The following is an 11593-nucleotide window of genomic DNA, read 5'->3' on the forward strand; positions in this document are numbered from 1 at the left end:
TCTCATATAACAAAGTATAATTTTGAATCTCATTCAAAATTAATTTTATATTATAATGTATCTATAATGTATATATTAATTATATATTATACAATTAATTCCTGTAATTAAATTAAACAATTTTGATTATTCCAAAATTAATTGATTCTTATTCCTTTAATAAGCTAGCAAAGAGACATATGCTAAAGATTAGAAACTCTAATGATATGAGATTAATTAATTAAATTCTTTAATTAAATTAATAAATATTCGTTAACTACAGCCTACAGGTCACTCCATTACAAACCGACAGATGCACTTTTTTCACTGTAGATATATTTCTATATCTATGGAAATAATAAATCAACAATAAGTCGATCCTTCACAATTGCTCGTAACTACAGCTAGATCAAATTACTGTTTAGATGTAATAGCACCGATCCCTCTAATGAATAAACAATTTTTAGTCCAACTATAAAATAATCTCTTTCAGGCCAGTGAGAGAGTAAGGTCTCATTGTTCAAGACCCGAAATTAGCTATTAAAGGAGCAATTCATCTACTTACCTCAATACGGGAATGGGTGAATTCCATCTTGTGAAAATATGTTCCCAACTCCATACTCAGACAAATCCCCCAAATGTTAGACTTATTGAGTCGAGGATCTAGCGACTTTCACCCAAAGGATTTTCCAGAAGTTCATGGATTAAGGTCGAGCCACCTATGGTCATTCTATGAAATGTTAATTTCTTCAATTAACAACGTTATAAAGAGAAATTAAATATTTTGCAGTATGGTCTTATACAAACTCTTTGCATAGTTAATCCCCATTCACATGTCTCCACATGAACAATTAGGATCACATTGTTTATTATACTTTACTAACAATTTTGTAACAATTACAAAGTGGATTGTATCAGTAGTGTCATTAGGATAAGATACCCAACATTATCCCTATATTGCATACCTTTTTGGTTATTACTTAAACATGATACAACCTTGTATGTCAACCACAACATATTTAAATTTACATAAAATAACTAAGGATCTTAGTTTATTAGACTGAGTTAATGCAAACAAAGGTCGAATAAAATAACTCATTATTTTATTAAATAAATAATTTGTATTTATAATTTTATAAAATACGAAAATCCAAGAGAGATTTATGACAATGGTCCCAACAAAACTATGAATGAAAGTAGCATGTACAATAGTAGTACTATATTTAATGGAAAGGAAAGAGGCGAGGTGGATCTCTTCAATTGGACAAAGTTAGGCATGAAAGACCCTTTTATATAACTTGTTTCAACAACTCTTTCTTAATTCATTTTAATTAGCACTTCTCAAGATAGAAGTTTTCTATTTCGACTTACAAGGCTAGGTCTTATACTTGAAAGAGCCTTTCACACTACCTATCTTAAACTAAGATAAATCTGAATAACCTATCTCTAATAAAATAATTGACTGGCCTAGCTTACCAATTCAATTAAAAAAAATGAACCATGACAATTATTATGTACGTTTTTAGGTAATTGCTAGGCTTGTTAAAAAAAAATCAATGACAAACAATTTTATAAATTAAACTCAATCAATAAAATTGGATTGGGTTAAATCAAAATCGTATAAATAGAATTGTTTATGAGTTCACTTAAGATTAGTTTAGGTTAAACCAACCACATGGCACATATTATTAAGTCTACTCATTTGAAAAAAATAGTTTTAATATCTTTGAAACACAATTTTTCATAATATGAGGTAAAATTGTGTTACTAATTTTATTTAAATATGTGAAAATAAATAAATAGATGTTTTAGAGATTAATATTTCACTATTTTTTTGAAAGAAAATCGAATAATTAAACACAGCCAAAATATTTTGTGGTCGGATTAAATTCATGGCAAACAATTGAGTCGGATAAAAAAGGGTAATTCAACCTAAACGAATCGATTCATCGGTAAAATGTAGCCACGTTTAAGAGAAAACATCAATGTGAGGCGGTAGAAAGCATCAGTAAAATCTTGCAATTACCTGTTAGCATAGTAAAATAATTCCCTGCTCCAGATGACGCCACGTGTTACTTCGAGGGCCAAACGGTCTCTCGGTTCTCATTCGCAATGCAAATCGCCCATTGGCAGAGCAACCACCACCGTTTACATTGCGTTACATCAGAAAGTCAATTTCAGTCCTTCTCTTCCTTCTCCCAATTCTGTACTTCGACCAAACACTTCATTTCTCTGTAACTGCAGAAGAAGAAGAAGAGTAGAAGAAGAAGAAGAAGAGTAGAAGAAGAAGAAGAAGAAGAAGAAGAAGAAGAAGAAGAGTAGAAGAAGAAGAAGAAGAAGAAGAAGAAGAAGAAGAAGAAGAAGAAGAAGGTTCCGCCATGGACGCAGCAGCACCACAGCTCGTGTCCTGTGGAATCGACACAATTCGTCACCGAACACTACCATCGCGCCTTCCGTTTCCGAAAACGACCGTCAGAACTCGCAAGCGCGCCGGTAAGGTTCTTGCAGTTGCGACTGAGCCGAAACCGACTAATTCTTCTCCAAAGAAATCCGTCAATGGATCAGCCAGGTCTCCCCCGGCCCCTAAAGCTGTCAACGGAGTTTCCACTGTAATTACTCACTCATCGCCCTTTCTTTAAATTGAATTTGATTTCCGTTTTCCTTTTTCTCCTTATAGAGCTGGTTTATGATTATTCGGTTCCTTTGTTTTAGGTCGGATTGAGGATTTTAATGACGTAAATGTAAAACTAGAGTGGTAGGTGAATTTTCGTATCTTCTTGGACTTTGAATTTTTGCTGAAAGAATAGAACACTGACTACAGAGCTTGAACAATTAACAAAATGTGCTAGCGGGCATACTTGTCTACAGCTTGATGGTTTAGAACTCCAAGAAATTTAGTCCATCTCTTCTTCGTCTACATTTTCGCTTCATCTAAGTTCATTTTCGAGAAAAGAACGGTTCAAATCTCTATACGCGAGCTAGTCCGTAGTCTTGATGGTTCTTTTAGTTTCTAGCTCCCACGTTCAGATATAATAGGTTGTGCTGTTAGATACCAAATATTTCGTTTTCATCCTCCAACTTTGAATCAATGAAATATTATTTAGCTTTTAACCAGATTCTTCGTTGTGTGTTTGATTGCTTGTCATTTATTGGTTATGCTCGCTTATTGATGTACCTCTAATTTTATTAAATATGCTTCAAGTCCTTTATTTTTAGTGGCGCACTTCACTGATATTAGAAATGACAGAAAATTGGAGATGTTTCAAAGGAAATTAAAAGAGTCAGAGCCCAGATGGAAGAAAATGAAGAGTTGGCAATACTCATGAGAGGACTACGAGGACAGAATTTAAAAGATTCCCTTTTTGCAGAGGATAATGTTGAGCTCCGTCTTGTTGAGGTTTGTGCGTGATTAACATACAAATTTTTTTTAATCTCTCGATAATGTGTGATATATAGTTTGTCTTTTCTGGTCTACTCATGACCTGAAATCCAGGTATGAAACATGGAAGTGAGATACATACAATTAGTTATTCTGATGCAAAGTGAGTAAAACCAATTTCACAACGTTCTCTACGATGCTGGAAAAATCCACTAAGAAAAATGTAAAATCTGTTGTTCTGAACTCTGTTACATTTTAAGATTATGATAATTGTGTTCATCATATTAGAGTTAGTTTTTTTTTCTTCTTCTTTTTTTTTTTTTTTTTTTTTTTTTTTTTTTTTTTTTGTGTGTGTGTGTCATCAATAGCATCGGAAGATTGTGGATGGATGTGAATTAATGTATTATCATTGATGTTTTGTTTGGTTCAAATAGAGGAGCTAAACACCTTTTCATGGAAGATTATAATATGAAAAAATAATTGGTGTGGCATGGAACTTATATAATTTTCTTTGACAAAAGATTTAGCAAGCTCATTTTCCTAGGTGATTTTCCTCCTCCTTTTTTTTTTTTTTTTGCTGATATATGTATATATTTTGATTATTATACTTTAGGTAGATGAGAGCAGTGAGTTCTTGCCTTTGGCTTATGATCCTGCAAGCATATCTGCATATTGGGGGAAAAGACCACGTGCTGTAGCAACTCGAATCGTTCAGTTGCTTTCTGTTGCTGGAGGCTTTCTCTCACATATTGCCTGGGATATCATAAACAAGAAAATTAAGGAGGTACATCTTCATTCCTCTTTTCCTATTTTATAATGCTACATTCAGATATGGGCATTCATGTATGGTATGCAAACATTGGGGAAACTTTAGAAATTAGAATTTGGAGTTTTCTCTTGAGTAGTAGTGAATTTTGGGAGAATGAATATGGTCTTTTTGAATGCTTGATGGGACATGGAAAGTGCCTGACTGTAATTGGTTGTGGATGTTATCATACTTGTGGTAAGCATTTTAAAAAGAACATCGACTATCATGACCAGTTGTGAAGTTTGAGAGTGATCACTTGGCCTCTTGGTTCTCTCTAAATGTTTAATATAAGTGGTTGAGTAATGATTGATTATGGTATGATTATTAATGATCGATTTGGAGGGAAAGGAACAATAGGAGTTTTAGAGAAGTGGAGAGATCTGTGGGTGTGATGTGGTCCCTTGCTAGATTTCATGCCTCTCTTGTTGTTTCTGTTTGTAAAGACTTTTCTAACTATCCCTTGGGTGTTATTTTTCTTAACTGAGGTCCCTTCTTACAGCAGTTGGACTCCTCTTGAGTTTCTGTCTTTTATTCCTCCTTTATTTTTTTACCCCTCAATGAAAGCTCGACATTTTATCAAAAAAATGACTTTGAAATAAAAAAGTTATTAGAGGATAATATAAATGAGCTAAAAATGATAAGTACCAGTTTTCCTATTTTCAATGTTGTTTTGATCTGCATACCCTATACAATAGTTAATGCTACAAATTTTAGAACGATCTTCACCATTCTTGAAATTCTGTCCAAAATTGTTGGTAATTGATTAAACTCCTTGGTAACTAGGTTCACCTTCAAATCGTTAAAACTGGTATCCTTCAGTAGGACGCAAATGGAGCTTTCCTATTCTAAATCATTTTATGATGTGCCCATGATTGATGGAAATGCACTATACCCCATCTATATTGTGTTTCTTATCAGTTGAAGTGCTTCGTGATTCTAAATGTTGTTTCAAATAAAAATAGTCTATTGGCCGTTTCATTTCATGAACCACTTGTGTTGTTGAATACAAAATGTCTTGGCATGGAATAATATTATGAAATTTATAGATTTTTGGATACCTAAATATAATCTTGGATTTTGCTAGTATTGAAAAGGGTGGGAAACTCGGGTATCTATAAAACTATTTATTCATTGGTATTTTGTGTGTTATTTATAGAACCGGTAATTATTTATAAGAGCAGAGCAGTACATACACCGTGGAAGATTTGATTGCTCCCCGTACTCTCTAACTCCTTGATCATCCACCATGCAGCCATGTCCTATGTAGGCTACTTACCTACTCACAACATTCCATGTCTGCATCAGGACTAATTAGTCACATAGTTTTACACCCAAATTCTCATCAAACAGATCACTTGCCCCCTTTCACCCTTTGCCTACCGTGTAATTATCTATAGCTGACGTAAAATAACTGAGTAAAACATTGAATCTTATGATAAACAGTCACTAGTAAGAAAATACATATTTTAATGGATTATTTAACAACCATGAATATACCACTTATGTTTCTCTTTATTTAATCATACCAATAACCTCTCTTTCCCCTGCGTTTCCTTTTGTGAATGAAACATTTTATTTCAGAATGAAGTTGAAAGAGCCATTGAATTAAGGGAGATTGTGACCTCATTGGGTCCAGCATATATTAAGCTAGGACAAGCTCTGAGCATTCGACCAGATATTCTGTCACCTGTTGCAATGACTGAGCTGCAAAAGCTTTGTGATAAGGTAAGATTAGCATTTTATATATAAAGATGGTATGGTTTAGATTTATCTGAATTCCCTTATCAGAATTAATCCCTGCAAATTGAAAGTGATGGCAAACATAATTAGAAACATGCATCTATATCCTTTGTACTTGATGATAGACAAAGTGAAAGTTGTTTTTCTTATCCTATAGTTGATGGTAGAAACTCTTCGAGAGAAGATAAGTCTCCTACTTTCCCTATCTTTTGGAATTGTGTACAACTCACTGCTTGTTGGTGGTGTTAAAGCTAAAGCAGATTCTTCTATAATTACCCCTTTCTACAATCCTTCTCAATTGCATAGCATTGTAGTAAGTAGTTCTCTTTGGGAGGGGGAGCCCTATTCCTCGGGCCCCTAGGTTGTCTTTCTCTCTTCGGGTAATGCATTGTATTTGACTGTAAAAATTTGGACTTATCTAATACAGCATTGTAGGGGATTAATAGAGTGTGAAGTTCTTATATTGAACCTTCTAAGTCAAACCTCGTATACATAGCTCGTGCCATTGGAATTTGGAAACAAGAGTTATTTGAAAATTTTCTGGATTGCTGCATCCTTTCTATGTTCTTGGTGAAATGTATTCAATGTCCACTATCTGTACATCTTTTCTTGCATTTAGTGTTTTTAGTTCTTGTAATGAATATCTGGCTTTAGTCTTCCTGTGTTGTGTATTATGTTAATTAACTTGATCCATGTAGTAAAAAAATTTTTACTTGAAGCCTAACTACCATGGTATCTTTCTGAAATTGAGATATTGATAATAATTCTTAGGACATTAAATTTGTCCTTAATTCTTGGTAAACCAAGTCTACTAGATTGCTAGTTTTAGTTTGATATCATCCTGCCAACTGACTGCATGCGTATAGCTGTTCAGATATTTCTGTTCTAGTCTAGTTCCTATCTGGCTTTGGCATAGAGATTTTACTGTTAATGTTCTATTGTCAGTTATCATTAAGTTAGAATGGCACCTATTTATTTACCGTCTGATCTTTTTTCCTTTTCGATCTGAAGGTTCCTTCATTTCCCGATGATGTTGCCATGGCTCTCATTGAAGAGGAACTTGGTCAACCATGGCAGAACATTTATTCTGAACTTTCTCCTTCCCCGATTGCTGCTGGTACGGACATTTATGAACGGACATTTACTAGCACAGAGTTTTCTTTATACTATGAGATAATGTTCACTTCTGTTTCTTTTTTCCCAAAAATATGGCAGCTTCTTTAGGACAGGTATATAAGGGTCGTTTAAAAGAAAATGGTGATCTGGTGGCTGTTAAAGTTCAGAGGCCTTTCGTTCTAGAGACTGTGACTATCGATTTGTTTATCATACGAAATTTGGGCTTGGTCCTTCGGAGGTTTCCTCAGGTACTCTTTTCAACGAGAATGAAGGGGAAGTAATTTAGTAATCTCTTAGGTCTAAAAGATGGAAATGATTTTGATAATGCAATTATTGCTCCTGATCTCTCTTCTTTCCAGATCTCTTTAGATGTGGTTGGTTTGGTGGATGAATGGGCAGCTCGCTTCTTTGAGGAGCTAGATTATGTGAATGAGGGTGAAAATGGGACACGCTTTGCTGAGATGATGAGAAAGGATCTTCCACAGGTAAACCTAGCGGCTTGTTCATGGTGATTCTCTGATATGTAGACATTAATGTTCAATACTTTCAGCTTTGGCCTCAAAGTATTTGAGGCGTAAATATACAGTATTGATATATCATATTTATTTCATACATTAATAATTTCTAGACCGTACATCACAATATTTGAAGATGGTGATTTAAAATATTCAATGTTATTTCTCTAATTATTTACTTATGCTTTAGTATTGATAATTAGTTCTTCTCTTGATTTTAGGTGGTTGTTCCAAAAACATACAAAAAATATACTTCAAGGAAGGTTCTCACAACAGGATGGATAGATGGAGAGAAGCTGTCCCAAAGCACGGAAAATGATGTCGGGGAACTTGTGAATGTGGGAGTCATATGCTACTTAAAGCAGGTAATTTACTAGGTCAATGAGTTTGTGCATGCTAATATTACATTTCTTTATTCATGCTAAGGGGGGCTCTCTCCTTCGTCGAACCAAAAAAAATTAGGAGTGGGTACCACTACTTTTTATACCTCATGGAAATGTAGGGCCAAATTGAAAATTTTGAAGTTTCATCTATACATATCCTCATACGGGACTAATTTTTTCTTTTACTAGTAACCTTCTTGGCATCAAGTATTTTATAATTGATGACATAGTATGGCCTCTGCCAGGATACTCTAGGTATGATCAAGTGTCTCTAGTAACACCAGTATATTTGTGTACTGTGCCTCTTGGCTCTATGCCTATTTAGTTTGGACTTCGTTCCTTTTTCGTTTACGTATATCTTATTACTATCCATATTAAAAATACAAATGAGGAAGAAGACATGGTAAGCTGGTAGGTGGCAGATTTATCTCTTGGTATAAGATCCTGGCATACCCAGTAGTAGATACAGTAATTAGAATTGTGGAACTTTGGAATGTATCTGTCATATATAAGAAGGTTTTGTACTACTTGGAAAATGTTTTGCTAATGTGTGCCAGAATATAATGGTGCAGTTAGACTTTTCCTGTTCATATCTTTTGAGTTTCCTAACTAAATACATTTTCTTATAGTTACTTGACACTGGATTCTTCCATGCTGACCCTCATCCTGGGAATTTGATCCGCACTCCAGACGGAAAGTTAGCCATACTTGATTTCGGTAACAAACTAAAGCACTCAAGACTTATATAAAGCGTATATTAAAGTTCATTATATGTATGTTCCTCCATTCGTGTTCCTCCATTCAACCTCAACTTAGATATCTCAACATGGTTTCATGCACCTCCTTTGGGTACAAAAACATATCTAATAACTAGTTTCTTTATCCCGAACATTCTCATGATTTTATAGTGACTTGATTTGATTCTTGTTTGCTGTTACAGGTTTAGTCACAAAGTTAACTGATGATCAGAAGTATGGAATGATTGAAGCAATCGCACATCTCATTCATCGAGATTATTCTGCTATAGTCAAAGACTTTGTTAAGCTTGGGTTTATCCCAGAGGGTGTTAATTTGGAACCAATCTTGCCAGTCCTAGCAAAGGTTTTTGATCAGGCTCTTGAAGGTGGAGGTGCAAAGAACATCAACTTCCAGGAGCTGGCTTCAGATTTAGCTCAGATAACATTTGACTATCCATTTCGGATACCTCCATATTTTGCTCTTATAATTAGGGCAATTGGGGTTCTAGAAGGAATAGCTTTAGTGGGAAACTCTGATTTTGCCATTGTTGATGAGGCGTATCCTTATATTGCCCAGGTATAGTTCTTAAATCCTTTTCTTTTCTTGTGATTAGTTAGATATCTGCCATTTTTCCCTACAGAAATAAATGTGCTCGTGGCAGTGGCTGTATTCATGGTATGCTTTTGTTGTTTTGCTGAAAATAGTGAAGCATAAAGGATAATTGCATATTTTTCTTGCAAATGATGTTATACTAAACCTCCACTTTAAATGTTATTTGCATTTTTCTATCCATTCATTGAACTAAGAGTCGGATCTACAGTTCGTAGTAAATCAAGTACAACGATTTTAGCTTTGATAGCCCTTCACTTAGAAAAATAGTGGATTTTCATGGATGTTGCGATAAACTTGTATGTCAAAATACTGTAGTTTTTAACTTTTTGAAGACATTCTTTTGGTCCTTTGGTTATCAAATTTGAGTATGGGCTCATGAAAACCAGAAACATGTTTGAACCACCATTATTAACCACTTGTTCCTAGCCAAATATTAACGGCAAGGTGTTGACTGAACTCTTTAACTTAATACACTTGGGTCTCTTTCTCCTTTCTTTCAGAGACTTCTGACTGACGAGTCCCCAAGGTTAAGGAATGCCTTACGATACACAATCTATGGGAAGTCTGGAGTATTTGATGCTGAGAGATTCATTGATGTTATGCAAGCCTTTGAGAACTTCATAACTGCTGCTAAAAGTGGTGGTGGAGAGGATCTTAATGGAGATATGGCCGAGCTTGGTGGTCTGGAAACCCGAACAGCATCTTCCTTTCCTCAGTTTCTTCCCGCTCCCCGCGAATTCCAGCAAAAGCAACCAATTGAAACAAGGGCTTCCTTAGCCTTTCTGCTGTCTGATAGAGGGAACTTTTTTCGAGAATTTCTTCTTGATGAGGTAAACTGAAGAACTTTGGTCAGTTGATGTATACACAGACTACCTTTTGGGTCCCAGAAATGTAACCCCTGAAGTGCACTTTTCTATCCAACGTTTTAGGTCTTACAACCGTTGACAGCCTATGAGCTTTAGAAATTTCTTGCTCTGTCACTTTCCTCTTTTGAAGTTTGAACAAGCAATGCCAATTTGTTTCTTGATAATTAAAGCGTTCTCTGTTGTACTACGCAGATTGTGAAGGGCATTGATGCAATCACAAGGGAGCAGTTAGTCCGCTTAATGTCAATCTTTGGAATTAGAAATACTACACCAGTTTTTAACATGGTTCCTTCCATTGGACCATTCAAGCCTGTTGCATTGCTACCCTCGATAACAGAAGAAGACAGAGTCATACTAAATAATGTTCAAAAGATTCTCGAGTTCTTAACGGCAGGAAGTTCGATTTCAACAACATCTAAAGAGGTACTTGAAAGCTCAGTCGAAAGTAAATAACATATAATTAACGAGCTTTTTATCTTCTTTTAGCCAAATATCTCTGAACTGTTTCCCGTTTTCATCCTTGTGGGTACAAACAGGGTGTGGATGTTGTTCGAGTTATTCAAGAGCTTCTTCCAGTTTTGCCAGGCATCTCAGCTACAGTTCTTCCTGAGGTGCTCAGTCGATTATCTTCCCGGGTAATTGCCCGGTTAATTCGCGATACAATGTTATGAGAAATTTGCACAACTCTACATCTACACATCCACGTGATTTTAGCACACGATTATATGTAGCCTAACCTGATCATCTTTCAGGCATTTCTAATGCTTAAATGCTCTGATTTTTCTTTTCTTTTTTATCTTATATTTTTGTATAGCATTCATTAACAAGAAATGTAAAGTTGGCAGTTCTATTGAATGCCAGATACTTTATATAATGAAAGGAAAAAAAAATTATTGACAGAGAGACTGAGACTATGTTTACTGTAAGTAGCTACTTAAAACTGATTCCATTCTACCGTCTTTAATCTATTCTTTAGAAACTCATTCATGTAATTTGACGTTTCATCAATTGTTGATTTGTCCCTTCCTGCTCGTAACCTATGAAAACTCTAACCTTTAAATAAGTTCAAAGAGGGGTCATAGGATTGGGTGATATCATATTATCGTTGACAATTGGAAGCATCAAAACAATGCATTCTAAAGAGAAAATTATACATAAAAGATAGCAAGATTAAGGTTAGCATCAATGGGCACAAAATCTTCTACCACACCTAGTCAGAACCCTCCGCTGATTTTACTCCATAAGATTGATAACCGGCTCTGATATAATTGTTAGGTATTTAAGCACCTTGGAGATTCACACCCCAAAAGCTAGCTATTGGGGTGAGAGAGCCAAACCAAGTACCACATTAGTCATCACATTCTAACAAATGTGGGACAAAGACATCCCATATTACCTTGATTCCTAATAATAATTTGTTAGGATACCACCTAATAAGGAAATACTTAAGAACACAA

General features: G+C 35.0%; 1 protein-coding gene across 1 annotated transcript; it reads left to right on the plus strand.

Moving 5' to 3' along the window:
• Positions 1-2106: 2106 nt before the first annotated feature.
• LOC120067232 (Protein kinase superfamily protein) lies at positions 2107-11037 on the plus strand. The gene is made up of 13 exons (XM_039018757.2): positions 2107-2588; positions 3227-3376; positions 3972-4142; positions 5748-5891; positions 6918-7023; positions 7122-7270; positions 7382-7507; positions 7759-7902; positions 8550-8637; positions 8861-9234; positions 9771-10100; positions 10329-10559; positions 10673-11037. The coding sequence occupies exons 1-13, from the start codon at positions 2358-2360 to the stop codon at positions 10805-10807; spliced, it is 2379 nt and encodes a 792-aa protein (XP_038874685.1). The 5' UTR covers positions 2107-2357; the 3' UTR covers positions 10808-11037.
• Positions 11038-11593: the final 556 nt, after the last annotated feature.

This window comes from Benincasa hispida, chromosome 12 (assembly GCF_027475165.1).
Source record: "Benincasa hispida cultivar pf3 chromosome 12, pf3_genome.v1.1, whole genome shotgun sequence".
Taxonomy (NCBI): Eukaryota; Viridiplantae; Streptophyta; class Magnoliopsida; order Cucurbitales; family Cucurbitaceae; genus Benincasa; species Benincasa hispida.

Excerpts from the sequence above, each read along its gene's own strand:
- LOC120067232 (XM_039018757.2), top strand. The coding sequence starts at position 2,358 with ATGGACGCAGCAGCACCACAGCTCGTGTCCTGTGGAATCGACACAATT. Across the intron at positions 4,143-5,747 it reads TAAACAAGAAAATTAAGGAG|AATGAAGTTGAAAGAGCCAT; the intron begins GTACATCTTCAT and ends ATTTTATTTCAG. Across the intron at positions 5,892-6,917 it reads TGCAAAAGCTTTGTGATAAG|GTTCCTTCATTTCCCGATGA; the intron begins GTAAGATTAGCA and ends TTCGATCTGAAG.